Source organism: Brassica oleracea, chromosome C6 (assembly GCF_000695525.1).
Source record: "Brassica oleracea var. oleracea cultivar TO1000 chromosome C6, BOL, whole genome shotgun sequence".
Lineage (NCBI taxonomy): Eukaryota > Viridiplantae > Streptophyta > Magnoliopsida > Brassicales > Brassicaceae > Brassica > Brassica oleracea.
In genome coordinates this window covers 39,102,183-39,119,592 of record NC_027753.1, presented here as the reverse complement: position 1 = coordinate 39,119,592, position 17,410 = coordinate 39,102,183, and the positions used below count along the sequence as shown (strand labels likewise).

The following is a 17,410-nucleotide window of genomic DNA, read 5'->3' as shown; positions in this document are numbered from 1 at the left end:
AAAATTAAACAAAAACTAAATGTTTAATTATTTACTCGATAATATAAATCTATGAAGCGAAAAATTTAATTTTTTAAAAACTTTCTAAGTTTGTGAAATGTTACAACATCTTTAAATATGACAATAAAACAATATTTCACTAATTTTTATATATATAGTTACGATTTTAACAATGAAATAATAATCCAAAAATATATATATAGAAGAAGATACAAATACATGCGAAAGTTTGTAACAATCTATTCAATGAAAAAAATATACCGTAAACTTATTATGTTTTAAAAATTGATAGACACACATATATTATAATATATACCAATTTAGAATTGAAAACAAAATATTTATATAAAAATAAATGAAAACAAAAACCCGCGCTATCTAGTAATGTTTTAAAAGGTGAATCGATCACTAATCCAAAATACAAGCCCAATGCATAGAATGTTGATTACAAAAGCAACGTCAACATAAGTTAATTTTGAATATTTTATACATATATATAGATCTTGCAGGTGGAATGCCAAAGATGTATTAAGAATATAACCTAAAGTACGTTTATTTTCCATTCACAAATTACAAAGAAAAGATTTAAACGAGTGGTTAATTCAAAAGCGCACACACGCACATATTCACTGTTATTGCGCATCTTTCGTTCTCCCTCAAAGATTAAATCAATTTTAGTAAACAACTGTTCAGCGGAAGTTAATGGTCCTGAGTTAATTATCAGTTCTTGTCCATGAACCAAACCTCAATAATGTATCTAACCCTAAATCCAAATCACAATGGCACATTCTCTCAAACCATCGTTGTCTTTCCCGTGAAAAAAACCTGTGAAACGTAACTCCTAACCGTAAATATCGTTTTCAATATCTTTTTTTTTGCAAACTAAGATGATGCGGCTCTTGATCGCCTCTCTTGCTATCATCGTTACTTTAGCTCATGCAAAAACCGAGAAACAAGAAGGTGATTACATTTCTGGCTTAAATGTCATTACAAGTAAAAATGTTTTATGTCATCAGATTGAAAACTTAATTAGAAAGTTATGGCAGTCTCTGCGTTGAATGTGATGTTCACGAGCTTAAATTCACCGCCCAAACTCAAAGGCTGGAAATCTAGCGGAGGTGATCCCTGTGACGGCTCTTGGGAAGGCGTTAAATGCAAAGGCTCATCGGTCACTGAATTGTATATACACTTTTCTCCTAAAATTTAATGATGAGCCCTAGTTTCAAAAAACTTACTTGCACTACAAGTTATATTCTGTTTTTTTTTTTAATCTGGTCCACAGACAGTTGTCAGGGTATGAGTTAAGTGGATCGCTAGGTTATCTACTAAGCAACCTCAAATCTCTCACAACTTTGTGAGAATCCCACTTAATAATCATTTTTAAAATATTAGTATTTCAGAAGATAAACAATCAGGTTTTAATTATTAATTGTGATAGTACAGTGATCTCAGCAAAAACAATCTCAAAGGAAACATACCTTACCAACTCCCACCCAACATTGCCAATCTGTAAGTTCATACATTCATTTTGTTATATATATACCCTTTTTTTTCATTTTGTTATTTTGTTATATTGCTTGACATACAAGAAACGAACCCTAACCTTGACATTGATATACAGAGACTTTTCTGAGAACGAACTCGATGGAAACGTACCCTACTCGTTATCTCAAATGAATAAACTCAAAAGCATGTGAGTGAAACCAAATAAAATTAGTAAACATCTTTTGTTGTTAATTAAGTATTAAGAGACTTATTAATTTATATGTGAAATGCAGTAATCTTGGACAGAACAAACTCGATGGAGAACTTTCAGATATGTTTCAGAAACTCTCCAAACTCGAAACTGTGTAGGTACAATTCCTTTAGTTATGTTTTCTAACACAAAATGTTTACACAAATCATTAAACATGAGGACCTTACACACTCCCAAATTCATGAGTACAGGGACTTCTCGTTAAATAAACTCTCTGGGAAATTACCTCAGAGTTTTGCTAATCTCACAAGCCTCAAGAAACTGTAAGAATAAGAAACAAATCTTTACTTTTTTTTTTAATTTTATCAAAAATGCTAAACTGGGTTTTTTTTTTTTTTTTAATTGTACAAGACATTTGCAGGAGAATCGATTCAAAGGAGACATAAACGTACTCAGGAACCTTCCCATCGATGACTTGTAAGTAATTAAGAGAAAACCCTAACTTGTTATCGTCGAAAATCAAAATACTTAGGAACATTAATTAGTTGTCTTCTTACGTGTGATTAAAGGAACATAGAAGACAACCAGTTCGAAGGATGGATACCTAACGAACTCAAGGAAATAGACAGCTTACTGTAAGTTAAACAGGTCGCGTGCTACACAAGAAACATTTTTCAACGTAGAAAACAACATTTCACTCTGTTTTGTAATTGATTCTGTTAAAAGGACTGGAGGAGGCAACGACTGGTCAACAGAAACTGCTCCGCCGCCACCACCAGGTGTTAAATACGGTCGAAAATCCGGAGGATCTAATCAGGGAGGAGGTATGAGTATCGGCACCGGACTGATGATAGCCGGAGCAAGCTTAGGAGTTCTTGTCTTAATCATCGTTCTGATCGGTCTTGTCTCCAAGAAAAAATCATCTCCCAATCCTCACTTCATCGATGAAGACAACATCCAACACACGCCAAGGCTCAGATCTATGAGATCTCATGGATCTTCACAAGAGCTTCGCATCGACTTCGGCAACGATTACAAAGGTATGTTAAAAAAATTAACCTAACTTGTGACACAAGTTACTAATCAAGAGGAGTTTTGTATTGCAGGTAGAAAATCTTTAGACTCAGATGATGAGAATGTGCAAGGGGTTGGATCAAAGGGGCTAAAGCATTCGGTTTCATCGCGTGTGATGTCTTTCAACGACACCGAGTTCGCGAACAAGCTCAACGCAAAACGAACCACTTCGACTCGTGCTGCTACTGAGTTCGAGCTCTCTGATCTGCAAACCGCAACAGCTAACTTCGCACCTGGTAATCTACTTGGAGAAGGCTCGATAGGACGTGTTTACAGAGCGAAATACCCTGATGGACGTGTAAGCTTCTGACCTAACTTGATTCACAAGTAACATATGTATTTGATTAGTTTTGTTTTTTGTTTCAGACTTTGGCGGTTAAGAAGATCGATTCAACATTATTCGATTCGAGTAAATCAGAAGGGTTAACGGCTATAGTGATGGGCGTCTCGAAGATTCGGCACCAGAACATAGCAGAGCTCGTAGGTTACTGCTCAGAGCAAGGTCACAACATGTTGGTCTACGAGTGTTTCAGGAACGGTTCACTACACGAGTTCCTTCATTTGTCAGATTGTTTCAGTAAACCTTTGACTTGGAACACAAGAGTCAGAATCGCCTTGGGAACCGCTCGAGCCGTTGAGTACGTTCTTAAATAAACCACACATACACAAACGCAACGTTCTTTACTTATGACCATGTTGTTGTGTTTGTCTTTGTGTAGATATCTACACGAGGCATGTTCACCGTCTGTGATGCATAAGAACATAAAGTCTTCTAACATTTTGCTAGACGCGGATCTTAACCCTCGTCTCTCAGATTACGGCCTCTCAAAATTCTACACTGTAAGACATTTAAATTTAATTCCCTTTTAAAGTCAAGAAGTTTGGGTTAAGAGTTAATAGTATATATGAATTATATGGTGTGACAGAGAACGAGTCAAAACCTTGGAGAAGGATACAATGCACCAGAGGCCAAGAACCCTGATGCCTACACACCAAAGAGTGACGTCTACAGCTTTGGAGTCGTCATGTTAGAGCTTCTCACCGGTCGAGTTCCATTTGACGGGTCAGTTCCATTTTAAAAATCACTTACTTGAGCCATAAGATAACAGTTTTTTGTTCATTCTTTTTTTTCTATGTGTGGGTTGGCTTTGTGATATAAACAGAGAGAAGCCAAGGCCGGAGAGATCGTTGGTGCGATGGGCGACACCGCAGCTTCACGACATAGATGCATTATCGAATATAGCAGATCCAGCATTGCACGGACTTTACCCACCAAAGTCATTGTCAAGATTCGCTGACATTATCGCATTATGCGTACAAGTGGAACCAGAGTTCCGACCACCGATGTCGGAAGTGGTGCAGGCGCTTGTAAGGATGGTTCAAAGGTCAAGTATGAAGCTTAAAGATGATCTTAGAGCACACGAAGAGTATGATTTCTAGTGTTAAATAATAATAAAAAAAGTAGCCGAAGACGCAGGAGATATAATATTATTTTGCTGAATAAAACATACATCTGAATAAGTAGCTATAAGACACAGGAGATTCATTTAACATGTAGACATTGTTTTGTTCTTTTTGTCTATAAAATGTAAACACTTATTAAGGAAGCTATTGTAGAAGTTGTTGATGAGTTGGGAAGGTAGCTTTCCGGTACTCAGCAAGTGCCCATAATGGGAAAGTGTTTCTGTAGGTAGCATAGTGTATCAAGCAATTCCTCATGAACACTCCCACTATCTCCTGCACATGTAATAATCAATGAAACATAGACCATTTGAATCCCAACACTCTTGCTTTTATCAAAGAGGATGTCTAACCTGTTGAGGGAAATCTCCATTATCCATTTGAGAATTGATGATAAGTTTTGCACCACGGTGAAGAGGTGTTGGATCTCTCTCAGCCTGTCCAGCGTGAACCAGACCCATAACTGCCCAAGCTGTTTGCACCAAGTTTGATATTTTCCCTTCTGATGGTATGTATCTCTACGTACAAGGAGCCATGTTAAAGAAAAATCAACACTTGTTCCATAATTAAGGTCATTTACTAAGTACTTGATCAGCGTAAATACCTGTTCAGGGCAAGACAGATAGCTTTCTCCCCAGCCTCCATCATCTTTCTGTGTCCTGAGTAAGAACTCAACACCTTTACGCATAGCCAGACTGGTTTTATATGTTTTGCCAGCGGCTGCTAGGCCGGCCAGAGCAAACCATGTGCCGTAAATGAAACAAACTCCCCAATTCCCATACCTATCATGACTCGAGAAAAAACAACATTCTTTTGTTAGGATTCTTCATATACCATGTACGAATTGTGTTTATAGCAACATACCATGAACCATCTTGCGTCTGTTCATTTTCTATGAATTGCACCGCTTTCTCGATGGACCTGCTTATCTCTTTTGTCTTGTAATCTGGATACAGTTGCTTAAACAGAACCAAAGCTTGTATAACAGATGACGTGCATTCCACATACTCACGCTCGGCCATAAGATTGGAAAGAAATTCCGTGGGGTTGAGCAGCTGGAACACCAGTTATAAAGTTTAAATACTCTTCCTAAGAACTTTTAAAATCGCGAAAAATATGTAAACATCCTTATGTTTTTTTATTCAAGCTCTTACTTCAATCCATTCATATGCACGGACGGGCTCCCAAGCAGTCACACCTCCATTCTCACTCTACATTAAAATGAAGTCATAGCTGGTCAATCTTAATAAGAGCCCTTGGACATAGTCGGATTAAGTCTTATAGATTTAAACTTACCTGAAAAGATAGCAAGAGATTAACAGAATCGTATATTTGTTCAGGATCCATTTTCTGGCCAACAACTTCAGCTGGCATCGTGGAGAGAAGCAGGCAACACTACAAAACGAAAGAAGTACTATCAGGCATAACTCTCGTGGAAGCTCCAGCAAAACTTGTTATGCATCAGTGACTGGTTTGATTACCTTTAACGCTTCAGCCGTACAATCTGAAACTTGCCATCCATGATCTCGATCAGATAAAGTCCACGCCCCTTTGGAGTTATGCCGGTACATGCTCTTAAAGTCACCAGAAGGGTTTTCTCTAACCTGCAAAAGTTCATTGATTTAGGGCAAAAACACATTCAACTCTTCTTATAAAAGTTCAAGCTGTACTATTATAAAAAAGGATATCGAACCTGAGATTTCTTGATATAATCATGCCCTTTATTCAGCACATTGCCAGTTTCATCAAAGAGATTACTGGAAAGTATAGCTTGAACCGCAAACCCTGTATCCCATAGTTGACTTCCAAAGCTCTGCAAAAATCTATAAATTTTAAAAAGTTTCCATTGCATATACCAAAAAGAATCTGATTTTCACTCCATTAGTCACCTGCATTTTCAGTCCATCTTCGGCGACCCACATGTAATCCGGGATTCTAGAAAGATGCTTCTTGAAGTAGTCCCCATTAGGGTCTTCAATCCAACACGCAAGCATGAACAATACCTACCGGAAAAAAGTTCAACTCAAAATTCAAACATACAAATTCTTAAGAGAGTATATGCCGAAGGGCCATTCAAAGTCTTACCTTCTCAACACAACCGATGGTGATATAATGGCTATTCTCATCTTCGTAATGTATGTGTTTCATTGCCAGCCGCAGAGCTTTTTCCCTCACAAGCTTGTTTAACGGCCAACGCGTAAGGAACGGCTCCACAACAACGTAAAGAGCATCCCATACCAAATCTTGTGCCAAAGGATGGGGAAAATACATGTCCTCCTGCCGGAAGAGCAACCAGATGTTTATGTTACGGTGACATACAAATACAAAAGATTGAAGAACGGTTTGCCATACCTTTGCGTATAGACGCCTGGTTTTATTCCAGTTGATTTCCTCGTAAGGCTGCAAGTGGAGCTCATCACGCAGTTGCAGAATAAGTGGTGTTATGGGACCAACAAACCTCTTTCCATATAGATACGACATAGGCATGTAAACCATCCGGGTATAGCACAAAGTTTTTGCTGTATTATATTTTGCGTCAAGACAAACATTAAATAACAAAAACCTTGAACTGAGACAGTTACTAAAATCTCAAAAAAAAAATGGAAACAGAGAGCAAACCTAAGTGTATTGGAAGAAACGAAGGTAGCAACCAGATCTCAGGAGGCATCGGATTGGTTCCTGACCAATCATAGAGTCCAAGTATCTAAATACACCAAAAACAAATCAATCCCGATTTAACTTTAGAACATCTCTCAGCATATAGTCTTCAAGATTTACCGATAGCCATATTTTCCCCCACGAAGGAATATAAGTGACACCACCACGGTCAAGAATCCACTGTCTTGCCCGTTTGCACGCGTTCTCTCGTCCCCCATTGGGACCTTCTCCGAGTATACGCAAGCAAATGTAGTTCAGCGCGGTGCAGAACATAATACTCCTACCTTCTATGTGTAACCCCCATCCACCATCTTCGTTCTAAAAAATTAAAACAAAACAAAGAGCAAAACGTTAACTCATGTGAAGATGATCACTAATCTAAAATCTGCCTAAGTGAAATTAAGTAACCTGATGGCAATAGACATGACGAAGCATCTCTTTGCGATGTTCTTCATCGAATACTTTCTCAAGGTGTCCTGTGATATACAAACAAAACACCTGCACGAAACACAAACCTTAAACCCTAAATCCCTAATCTCATTGTCATCGGATTCCTCTTCGTCATTTTATTACGGGAGACGGCTTCTTTTTTAAACTACTCGCGCGCAATAGAAACACAAACCTGTTAAGATCATATGGGCTTCGTATGGATTGATAATAATAGCTGATGGGCCCATAATCGAAGCCCATAAGATCTTATCAACACGCTAAATCACTAATAGTATTCGCCGTTTGACTTAATCGAAAGGGAAAGTGAGAGAAGAAAAACATACCAACGGAGGGAGGAAGAAGAGAGGTCCGGTGATTTCTCCAGGCCAGTGACCGTCGGAGGCTTGCAAAGCCGAGAAGAAAGAAACTCCTCTCCGTAAGGCATCCGTCGATTTCTCGTTAGTTATACATTCGTCGCCGTCGATCTTCACCGGCGGGATCACTTGCTCGAATTTCGCCTCTTTCAGAAACTGTGCGTGTACAATCAAATCTAACTTCAGCTCAGCTCAATTCAGACTAAATACTACTCGAGTTTAAACAGAAGGCAAGTGGCAACTTGGCCCATTAACATTTAGGGCCTAAATATAATGGGCCCAATACGAAAAAACTATATACAGTATGTAGTCAGTGTCGATTTAAGTTTTAAAATTGGTTTATTATCAATATCATATATTTTCAGTGTATAAATTTATAATTTTATCATTATTTTTTATTTATTAATTAAAAAAAATAATAATAATAATATATTAATTAGGGATAAAATAAAATTTTAATATGTAAAGAAAATTAAACGTTTTTAAACATCTGATATGAAACAAATGGATACGAGTTATATTTATATAACTATAAATTGGGAAAATGTTAATACGCGAAAACTACATGTAGTTATATTACAATTTATTTAGAAAAGTGTGCTAGATTTTTGACAAAAAAATATTTTTTTTATCGGTTTAATTATCCTTATCATCTAAATAATAAAATAGTTGTTTAACGTAAAAAAAAAAATTATTTAGATTTTAGGCTATCTTTGCCATGACAAACAAAGAAAATTCACTTGAAAAAAAAAAAAACTTACTTGCATTCTCCACACGAGATCACTGCAGCCTTTAACACGATAACGGTTGATCAAGAAATGCCGGCGAGCTTCTTCGACGGTGGCTCGTTCCTCTGCTGTGCCGGCTTTGGGATCAAATTCCCATGTTTGACGTCCGACAAAGTTGTTGCTGCTGAACAAATAAGGGTCTTCCCCATTTCCCTCTGCTATCTTCAACTTCCACATAACGACAATGATCCTATGTATATACACGTACATGTCCCTTTAGATATGTATACTGAGTTTAGACGTTCATACAAATTACTCGTATGATGATATACACAGTAGTCTGTAAACATACGTACGTACGGTAGATTAATAAGATTTAACACTATATAACGCTTTCTATAAACATGTATAGTCTTAATATGCACATGTTAATGTATTACATATATATAGTATGGTTTTATGTCTTTGTTTTGATATGATAGAGAGGATGAAAGAGGATAAGAGATTACTTGTGTTGGGCTGATGTTTGCCTTCTACGATAGTTTAGAAGAGGTTCGTGTTGGTATGATTATATATAGAGGTCGAGGACGCATTGAATAAGAATAATTTAATATGGGACTGTTAATTAAGGAATTCAATAACTACTTTATTAATTACTCTTAATTAGTGTGTGTTTTCTATTACGGGTCTCTTTTATTGTCGCCGACGTGTCATTGCGTAAACATACTTTTATATGCTGGAGTATTTGAAGTAATCATAAATGAACTCACAAGACTTTGTGACTAAATTAAGTTCCTAGTATTCAACGTAAATCATTTATCTCCCGAAAATCAAATTCAATAAATGATACAACCCACCTGTTTAGTTCATGTGACACAACATAGAAATGATCTGAAATCATCTATGTTGTGATTTCGCGAGAGAGTTTAGAGCAACTCAAGATATGTTAATTAATCGTTTTCTCAACAAAAAATAAAAAACTAATCATCGCTGAATATATCGTCTCAGATTAATTTTCGATCTTTTTCAAAATACATTAAGGTTAAATAAAAATCTATATATGTTTACGTTTTTTTAAATTATAAACTAATTTAATTTTTAGAATATAATCTATATATACTCTTAAGTTTCTTGGTATTTTTTTATTTTTATATTTGGATGTTTTCGACTATTCCACTTGCATATGTTAAAAGATATTTTATCTGTTCCCGGAAGTAGAATTTTCTAGATTTATCTTTGTACCAAAATGATAGATTTTCTAAAAAAAATTAAAGTATTTTTAGTAGTTAATGTTGAAATATTGTATATTCTTAAAAAATATTTGAATTGGTTAAAAAAATAGTTGATATTTATTGAAAAATGTATAGTAAAATAAATAATAAATTTAGTTGTAAATATTTATTATATTTTTAATATGCGCGAATACTTTAGAAAATAGATGACATGATCCCTGATTTTTCTAGTCAAATCATATACAGTGCATATAATACATGGATCAAATGTATCAATCAGCATTAAATCACGACTGTTGGCAGACCTAACCATAACGGTAGATGCGGATGAAGGCACAGATGTCATCATCCTAGCTTCTTAATATGAGGAGACATGGTTCGTATACATAATGTTGCGCACATGATCGTTATGCTCTTGATCTAGTAAATTGACAAAATCATGACTTAAGTCAGTCACAATAAAACCCTTATACGCAGCCACATGTAAAATGAGCCCACACAGAGAGCTTTGATCTATAATCCGTCGCCCCTGATGTGAAAGGTTGGTAGTACCGTTTCTAGCTGTTTTATTCGGCATTCAGACATTAAGTGAACTCACTGACTATTTAGCTATGCAAAATGATTCGGCATTCAGACGTTAAGTGTCTTGTTGAACTAACTACTATATTTAGCTATGTAAAATGATTTGGCTCACTCAATACAAATATTTCAAAAAATATTTTCCGAATTGGTTCAAACCTTTATATATAACATATACACTACAAACGAGATTTGATAACCATCGAACACATGGATTTTTTTGTAGATCAAATCAAACACATAGATAATACGTTAATATTTTGTAACATTACAATATTTTTGAATTATACATAGGTATCATGGTCTCACAGAAGTGGTACAGACTAGTTATGTGTTGCTACGTATCGGTTCACTGTTCATTGCTATGCCGAAATGTTAATTCTCCAGTAACATTACAACATTACAATATTATCTGTGGTGGTACTTATTTTTGCAATTCAATATCTTGGAATTACGTTCAGTTTAAACAAATCTTAAATGTAAAATTAATTATAATTTAGACAATAGAAAACGTATATATTAGAGCATCTCTAATGGGAGTCCTTAAGTGGGAGTTTTTAGAGGAAAAAATAATTAAATAATCAGTAAACCCCACCAAAAGCTAAGAATTCAATCATTAAAATTCTTAAATAAAGACTATTTCTTAGTAAATCTTTGCACTATTTACGGATCCCCACGACATATGGCGACCCGCGATTGGTTAATATATTTTTTTTATCTAAAAAAAAGATAATACTTAAAAAATTAAAATACACTTTTTCTAAGGACTCTTTTTTCGGTAACAACATTGCGGGTGCTGTTGCATCCCAAATTCATCGGAAATTTTAGGCTTCATAAATACTGTATAAATGTATCCAACGCTCACATTTACAACCGAACGTTTGAAACCCACCGTTTACAACCATAATATCTTAGGGCTTTAAATACAAACGGCCATTGTTTTTAATTATAATCCAAAACTCCGACTTCTAGATAGTAGTACACTAGTCTCTAGATGAATTATGTGAGATAGATGATTCTTCATTGATACTCACGTAACAACCGATAAACAAAAATTCTATTTTTATCTAGCGGTGAATATGGAATAGCGCTTGCGCAAGATGGACTTTGGCGCCTTTAGGTAGTAAGTAGTAAATGACAAGTCGGGATGCTTCTCGTATGAATATGACACATGAAATATTACTTGCTTCACAAGCCAAATATTCAACCACCAACCAGTATTTAGATATACATATATAAGGTTGCGTTGGCGTACAAACCCCACACATGCAAATTACTTTTGAAGTGTGACGTTCCTTTTTGTTTTCTAAGCGAAACGTGACAAGCCAAGAAGACCATTATATATGATGAAAACAAGCTTAGAAGATGAAGTTGGCCCATGTCAATTATATTCACATATAGTGGATCATTTTGAACATATAAATTTTTAAAGAACAGGCTTTGTAGGTATTGGAGTCGTCGCCATCTGATAACCACTTGAGTCTCAAGCAACAGTTAAGCGGCGGTCAATCTTATTTTGCTATTGGATTTTCACTCTTTTTATTAGAGCAAGTTTATAAGATCCTCTCAGAGACTTAATAAACCTTAGATCTTCCATGCACAACTTTGGGGGATTGCATTTGCACAATCTTTATTCATTTGAAAAAAATACTTGTTTGGGAAAAGTTATTTATTTTTGTCAAAAGAAAACAAACCTAAAAATACAAGGAACGTGCAAATGCAAACAAATGTAATTAATACAACAATAAAATAGTTGAGTAGATTAGTTTTGTATAAAAAAATGTTACATGCAAACGCAAATCAAGAAAATCACGGAAATTCTAAAGAGACTGACACACACACACAAAACATTCAAAAACTCGGGCAGAAGAGGATTCACATATTACAATCCAACCTCAAACTTCCAAAAGTTTCAATCTTCTAAAAAAAACTCACAGATGAAAATTCTAGATAATGACTCAAAAAATTTCACGTAAAATAAAATGTTAAAGACTAATAATCATTTGCAAATTTTTTTTAGGTTTTATGTTTTCTAAAACTTATAAAATTAATCAATAATTAAATGAAAACCTCACAACGAATTATGTATGAGTGGACGTGTAAAACAATTCAATTTGAACTACTTCTCTTCTTTTCTCCACATATATTACGTGCATCTCTATATAAATATGCAATTTTTTTATCAGATCAATAATAATTAATCAGAATTTAAAGAATGTGGAAGTTGAAGATAGCAAAGGGAAGCAAAGAGGAGCCCTACTTGTTCAGCACCAACAACTTCCTCGGACGGCAAACATGGGAGTTTGATCCGGACGCCGGCACATCGGAGGAACGAGCTGCCGTCGATGAAGCTCGCCGATTCTTTTTTGACAATCGTTTTAGGGTTAAAGCTAGTAGCGACCTAATATGGCGTATGCAGGTATTTATTTCTCTCTTTTTGTCAACTATATTTTTAGAGATTTAAAGTAGGATTCCCAAAACAATCAGAATATATATTTTCTTGTATATTTTAGATTATTTTGTTTGAAATGAAGTCTGGCGGTGATTTTCCTTGTTTTCGGCATTGTTGAGACTTGAACAAGAATATAGAGCTGAAAAATTATATAATGAATCATTAAACAAGTTCTTGAACATCTTTTTAATATTTGGATATCTCAATAAAAAATCAATTGTTATGAATGACTGCCGAATTCATAATTACAATCGTTTATGAATCACTGGCGATTTTTCATAAACAATCTTTAGTGTCAAGTCGAACTTATATGATCAGTACAAGCTATATATTGTGGTTGATTCTATCTGCAATGCACGACTAATTTATGTCTAAATGTATACGATAACTCTGTAAAAAATTACACAATAATCCAATCTTCTAGCAGGACTCGGGTTCGATTTCAGAAAGATACAAGAAAATTTTCTTTTCTTTTTTTGATACAAAACTTTTTAGTTTAAAAATAAAAAGACATAACATCCCATTGTTCTTGTAAAACATGCAACTGGCTAAAGAACGTGATTATGAGTTAGGTCCATATTTTTAGTTTTTGGCTAACCCTTAAATTCCAAAACCGTTAACCTTATTATAAAAAATAAAATAAAAAGTATACAACTCAAAGAATATACAAGATAGTTATCTTATTCAATCTTCATTGACTGGGTTCGCTAGAGTGATTTTATCCTGGTGTTTCGCTTTGTCCTTGACCCATTGAATGATTGTTACAGTTCTTGAAGGAGAAGAAATTCAAGCAAGCTATACCTTCAGTGAAGGTTGAAGACGCCAAGAAACTCACAAGCGAAACAGCTTCAAATGCGTTAAGGAGAGGAGTCAGTTTCTTATCATCATTGCAAGCAAGTGATGGACACTGGCCTGCTGAAAATGCTGGTCCGTTGTTCTTCCTTCCTCCACTAGTATTCTGTCTATTCGTCACTGGACATTTACATGAGATATTCACTAAAGAACATCGTCGAGAGATCCTCCGGTATATCTACTGTCACCAGGTACATTATAACAGCCGATCCATTGACAGTTATATAGACAATTTAGAAAGACTTTTAATTAAAAATTATATAAATTTGGAAACATGTGTTTAGAAAAACTATTTCTTAAATTTTAAAGATTATAAGCCAATGTTTCGTTTGTCTATGACCAAGACCGACATAAGTACATCTTGGAAAACGTACCTCTTATGCTACTTTTTAAACCCTTTTCATTCACTTTTATCATGTCTTTGTTTGTGCAGAATGAAGATGGTGGATGGGGACTACACATAGAAGGCCACAGCACGATGTTCTGCACCACATTAAACTACATATGCTTGCGCATACTTGGAGAAGGTCCAAATGAAGGACCTGGGAACGCATGCAAACGTGCCAGGGAATGGATTCTTGGCCATGGTGGTGCAACATATATACCATCTTGGGGCAAAACATGGCTTTCGGTTAATATAGAGTTCAATTCGCAAAAGAATATTAAGATCAGAAGGTTGTATTGATTTTGGTTGAATGTTTGTAGATACTCGGTGTATTTGATTGGTCAGGAAGCAACCCCATGCCTCCAGAGTTTTGGATCCTACCTTCATGTCTTCCTATACATCCAGGTTTAGCCATGTGTTTACATTGTAAGACTTTTCTTTAACTTTAGTTTGATCTAAATTTAATAAACTTATGCAGCAAAAATGTGGTGTTACTGCCGGTTGGTTTACATGCCAATGTCTTATCTTTACGGGAAGAGATTCGTTGGTCCAATAAGTCCTCTTATTTTGAAACTACGTGAAGAAATCTACTTGCAACCTTATGCAGAAATAAACTGGAATAAAGCACGCCATCTATGTGCAAAGGTTAGATTGGTTTCTATAAATAGTTCTTCTAGGAATAGAAATTCACAGAAAACTTTCCACTTTTATTTTTAGGAAGATGCATACTATCCTCGTCCACTGGTTCAAAATGTTATATGGGACTGCCTTTACATGTTCGCAGAGCCTTTTCTTACATGTTGGCCATTGAACAAGCTTCTTAGGGAAAAAGCTCTTGATGTGGCAATGAAACATATACACTATGAAGATGAAAATAGCCGTTATATCACCATTGGATGTGTTGAAAAGGTAAAACAAATACAGTCTACTCAAAGACTTTTTATTCAAGTTACCTGAAAACCTCAGTTTTTTTTTTATATGAAGGCATTATGCATGCTTGCGTGTTGGGTTGAAAACCCTAATGGAGTTCATTTCAAGAAACATCTTTTGAGGGTTTCTGATTACTTGTGGATTGCAGAAGATGGGATGAAAATGCAGGTAACAGCTAGGGTTTAGAATCTAAAGCTTGACTTGCAAGTAATCTATGAGAAACTTATTTCTTGCAGAGCTTTGGAAGTCAGTTATGGGATTCAGGGTTTGCACTCCAAGCTTTACTTGCAAGTAACCTCTGTAGTGAGATCCCTGAAGTACTCAGGAGAGGACATGACTTCTTTAAAGACTCTCAGGTTTGATATCCTCTCTGCATTATGACTTTTAAATGATCATAACTTACTGAACTGAGGTTTTTGAAGGTTAGAGACAACCCTTCGTCTGACTTCAATAGCATGCACCGTCATATCTCCAAAGGGTCATGGACTTTCTCTGATCGAGATCATGGATGGCAAGCTTCTGATTGCACAGCTGAAGGATTGAAGGTGATTTGATTAGTCTACTGTTTCACTTACTGTAATAGTTCAGCTCACTGATCTTGCTTTACAGTGTTGCCTGTTGCTCTCCATGATGCCACCTGACATTGTTGGGCCCAAAATGGACCCTGAACAGTTATATGAGTCTGTTATTATCTTACTGTCTCTACAGGTGAGCTTTAATATCATTACAGAACACAGTTTGCTCTATATGCTGCTTCATGATGAGAGTTTTTATGTTAATTTTCTCTTGGTGCAGAGTAAAAATGGAGGTGTGACTGCTTGGGAGCCTGCACGTGGACAAGAATGGTTGGAAGTAAGAAATCCCATCAAGATCTTATTACATCACAAGTCTTGTTAAATAATCTCATTCTTATTTCTTTCTTGTTTATTCAGTTGCTAAATCCTACAGAGTTTTTCGCTGACATTGTTGTTGAGCATGAATACAATGAGTGTACTTCATCAACAATCCAAGCTTTGATTCTGTTCAAGCAACTATATCCAGATCACAGGACAGAAGAGATCAACAGTTCCATCAAGAAAGCTGTTCAATACATAGAGAACATACAGATGCTTGATGGTTCATGGTAACTTATTATATATTAGCTTTTTTAGGCAAGTTGGAACTGTTAACACCAACAAATTTTTTTGATTAATAGGTACGGAAGCTGGGGAGTTTGCTTCACATACAGTACATGGTTTGCTTTGGGAGGCCTAGCAGCTGCTGGAAAGACGTATAGTAACTGTTTGGCTATGCGTAAGGGAGTTCATTTCCTTCTCACTATTCAGAAAGATAATGGAGGTTGGGGTGAAAGCTACTTGTCATGTTCCAAAAAGGTATCATCACCAAGTACCATTGCAATGTATGCGTTATGAAGTTTCAAGAAACATGTATATATAATATGGTTTGGTGTGCAGAGATACACTCCAAGTGAAGGGGAGAAAACAAACTTGGTGCAAACCTCTTGGGCAATGATGGGTCTACTTCATGCAGGACAGGTGCATAATCTTGACATGCTAAGAACTATTTCTTCGTCCCCCTTTGAATTATTTCTTCTAATCTCACATTACAGGCTGAGAGAGACCCCACTCCACTTCACCGGGCAGCAAAACTCTTGATCAACTCCCAGCTAGAGAATGGCGATTTTCCTCAACAGGTACTTAGTTCTTAAAACATTAAACAAAGTTAACATAAAACCACTCAAATGATTTATGTAGAAAATCAAAAATAAGAGCACAAATTTGAAAGACCACTCAAAAGATTTACTTCCTATCCCATGTCTAACATATTTGTTGGTTCTTAGACACTTAACACACACACATACACTAGCAACACACTTAGACTGCTGTGGTTCTCCAATTTGAAAGACTTATTATACTTGAATGGATGCAAACTTAATCTTTCAAGTCACATGATTTTGCTAGCTTAAATGTATAACTTATTAAATTCTAAGAGCACAATTTTTATATCTCACAGGAGATAACTGGAGCTTTCATGAAGACCTGCTTGTTACACTATGCAGCTTACAGAAACATCTTCCCAGTGTGGGCGCTCGCAGAGTATAGTAGACTAGTTCCATTGCCATATGAAAAACCTTGTAAAGAGAGAAGATAAGAAGAAGACTCATCATCATAACTTCGTAAAATCAAAGGGTCACTTTTGCTTATAAGCTATTATTTATATGCAAATGGTTGGAGTTTTCTACTAAATAAGCAAACTAATGATCTTGTTCAGATCTTTAGTTTATATGTACGTATTTTACTACTATGTGTTAATATGTATGTAAACAAGATTAACCAAAATATTTTTCATTCTCTTCCACCAACAAGTAATCTCTTCTTTGTCTCTTAATTATCTATCATCCAACTCCAGAAGAAACCTATTATAAGATTTCTTTTATATGCAATAATATGCAAAATGTTACAAATGTTTTTTTTTGTAACTGGGCATTCATATTAAAAGCAAAAGAAATGTAAATTAGACTAAAATGTTACAAATGTTGTAGTAAATGAATCATATCACT

The 17,410-nt window shown here is 35.5% G+C and overlaps 3 protein-coding genes across 3 annotated transcripts; 2 read left to right on the top strand and 1 right to left on the bottom strand.

Annotated features, from left to right (window-relative positions):
* Positions 1 to 887: 887 nt before the first annotated feature.
* Positions 888 to 4,211, top strand: LOC106296376 (protein STRUBBELIG-RECEPTOR FAMILY 5). The gene is made up of 15 exons (XM_013732501.1): positions 888 to 960; positions 1,047 to 1,179; positions 1,283 to 1,354; positions 1,444 to 1,509; positions 1,622 to 1,693; positions 1,779 to 1,850; positions 1,948 to 2,019; positions 2,108 to 2,173; positions 2,266 to 2,331; positions 2,423 to 2,736; positions 2,803 to 3,068; positions 3,137 to 3,408; positions 3,490 to 3,610; positions 3,697 to 3,833; positions 3,934 to 4,211. The coding sequence occupies exons 1-15, from the start codon at positions 888 to 890 to the stop codon at positions 4,208 to 4,210; spliced, it is 2,079 nt and encodes a 692-aa protein (XP_013587955.1). The 3' UTR covers position 4,211.
* A 19-nt stretch (positions 4,212 to 4,230) lies between these two features.
* LOC106296375 (amyrin synthase LUP2-like) lies at positions 4,231 to 8,965 on the bottom strand. Its single transcript, XM_013732500.1, has 17 exons — positions 8,930 to 8,965; positions 8,454 to 8,670; positions 7,663 to 7,848; positions 7,298 to 7,387; positions 7,010 to 7,207; positions 6,851 to 6,935; positions 6,584 to 6,750; positions 6,317 to 6,508; positions 6,121 to 6,234; positions 5,925 to 6,044; positions 5,713 to 5,835; positions 5,528 to 5,626; positions 5,386 to 5,442; positions 5,096 to 5,286; positions 4,836 to 5,013; positions 4,585 to 4,749; positions 4,231 to 4,507 (listed from the first exon to the last, which is right to left on the bottom strand). The coding sequence occupies exons 2-17, from the start codon at positions 8,655 to 8,657 to the stop codon at positions 4,379 to 4,381; spliced, it is 2,298 nt and encodes a 765-aa protein (XP_013587954.1). The 5' UTR covers positions 8,658 to 8,670; positions 8,930 to 8,965; the 3' UTR covers positions 4,231 to 4,378.
* A 3,478-nt stretch (positions 8,966 to 12,443) lies between these two features.
* On the top strand, positions 12,444 to 17,202 carry LOC106298763 (camelliol C synthase). The gene is made up of 16 exons (XM_013734905.1): positions 12,444 to 12,650; positions 13,451 to 13,726; positions 13,969 to 14,166; positions 14,241 to 14,325; positions 14,399 to 14,565; positions 14,638 to 14,829; positions 14,905 to 15,018; positions 15,087 to 15,206; positions 15,273 to 15,395; positions 15,460 to 15,558; positions 15,646 to 15,702; positions 15,783 to 15,973; positions 16,046 to 16,223; positions 16,305 to 16,385; positions 16,460 to 16,543; positions 16,864 to 17,202. Exons 1-16 carry the CDS (start codon positions 12,447 to 12,449, stop codon positions 16,999 to 17,001), a joined length of 2,307 nt encoding a protein of 768 aa, XP_013590359.1. The 5' UTR covers positions 12,444 to 12,446; the 3' UTR covers positions 17,002 to 17,202.
* The last annotated feature ends 208 nt before the right edge of the window (positions 17,203 to 17,410 follow it).

What these genes read in the sequence shown, in the direction of transcription:
- LOC106296376 (XM_013732501.1), top strand. Translation starts at nt 888, where the DNA reads ATGATGCGGCTCTTGATCGCCTCTCTTGCTATCATCGTTACTTTAGCT. An exon ending in CTCACAAGCCTCAAGAAACT is followed by an intron (nt 2,020 to 2,107) that starts GTAAGAATAAGA and finishes TAATTGTACAAG; the next exon opens with ACATTTGCAGGAGAATCGAT. An exon ending in GCCTCTCAAAATTCTACACT is followed by an intron (nt 3,611 to 3,696) that starts GTAAGACATTTA and finishes ATGGTGTGACAG; the next exon opens with AGAACGAGTCAAAACCTTGG.
- LOC106296375 (XM_013732500.1), bottom strand. Translation starts at nt 8,657, where the DNA reads ATGTGGAAGTTGAAGATAGCAGAGGGAAATGGGGAAGACCCTTATTTG. An exon ending in TCTTCTTCCTCCCTCCGTTG is followed by an intron (nt 7,388 to 7,662) that starts GTATGTTTTTCT and finishes TGTTTCGTGCAG; the next exon opens with GTGTTTTGTTTGTATATCAC. An exon ending in ATCTGTCTTGCCCTGAACAG is followed by an intron (nt 4,750 to 4,835) that starts GTATTTACGCTG and finishes CCTTGTACGTAG; the next exon opens with AGATACATACCATCAGAAGG.
- LOC106298763 (XM_013734905.1), top strand. Translation starts at nt 12,447, where the DNA reads ATGTGGAAGTTGAAGATAGCAAAGGGAAGCAAAGAGGAGCCCTACTTG. An exon ending in ACTTGTCATGTTCCAAAAAG is followed by an intron (nt 16,224 to 16,304) that starts GTATCATCACCA and finishes TTTGGTGTGCAG; the next exon opens with AGATACACTCCAAGTGAAGG. An exon ending in GTCTACTTCATGCAGGACAG is followed by an intron (nt 16,386 to 16,459) that starts GTGCATAATCTT and finishes CTCACATTACAG; the next exon opens with GCTGAGAGAGACCCCACTCC.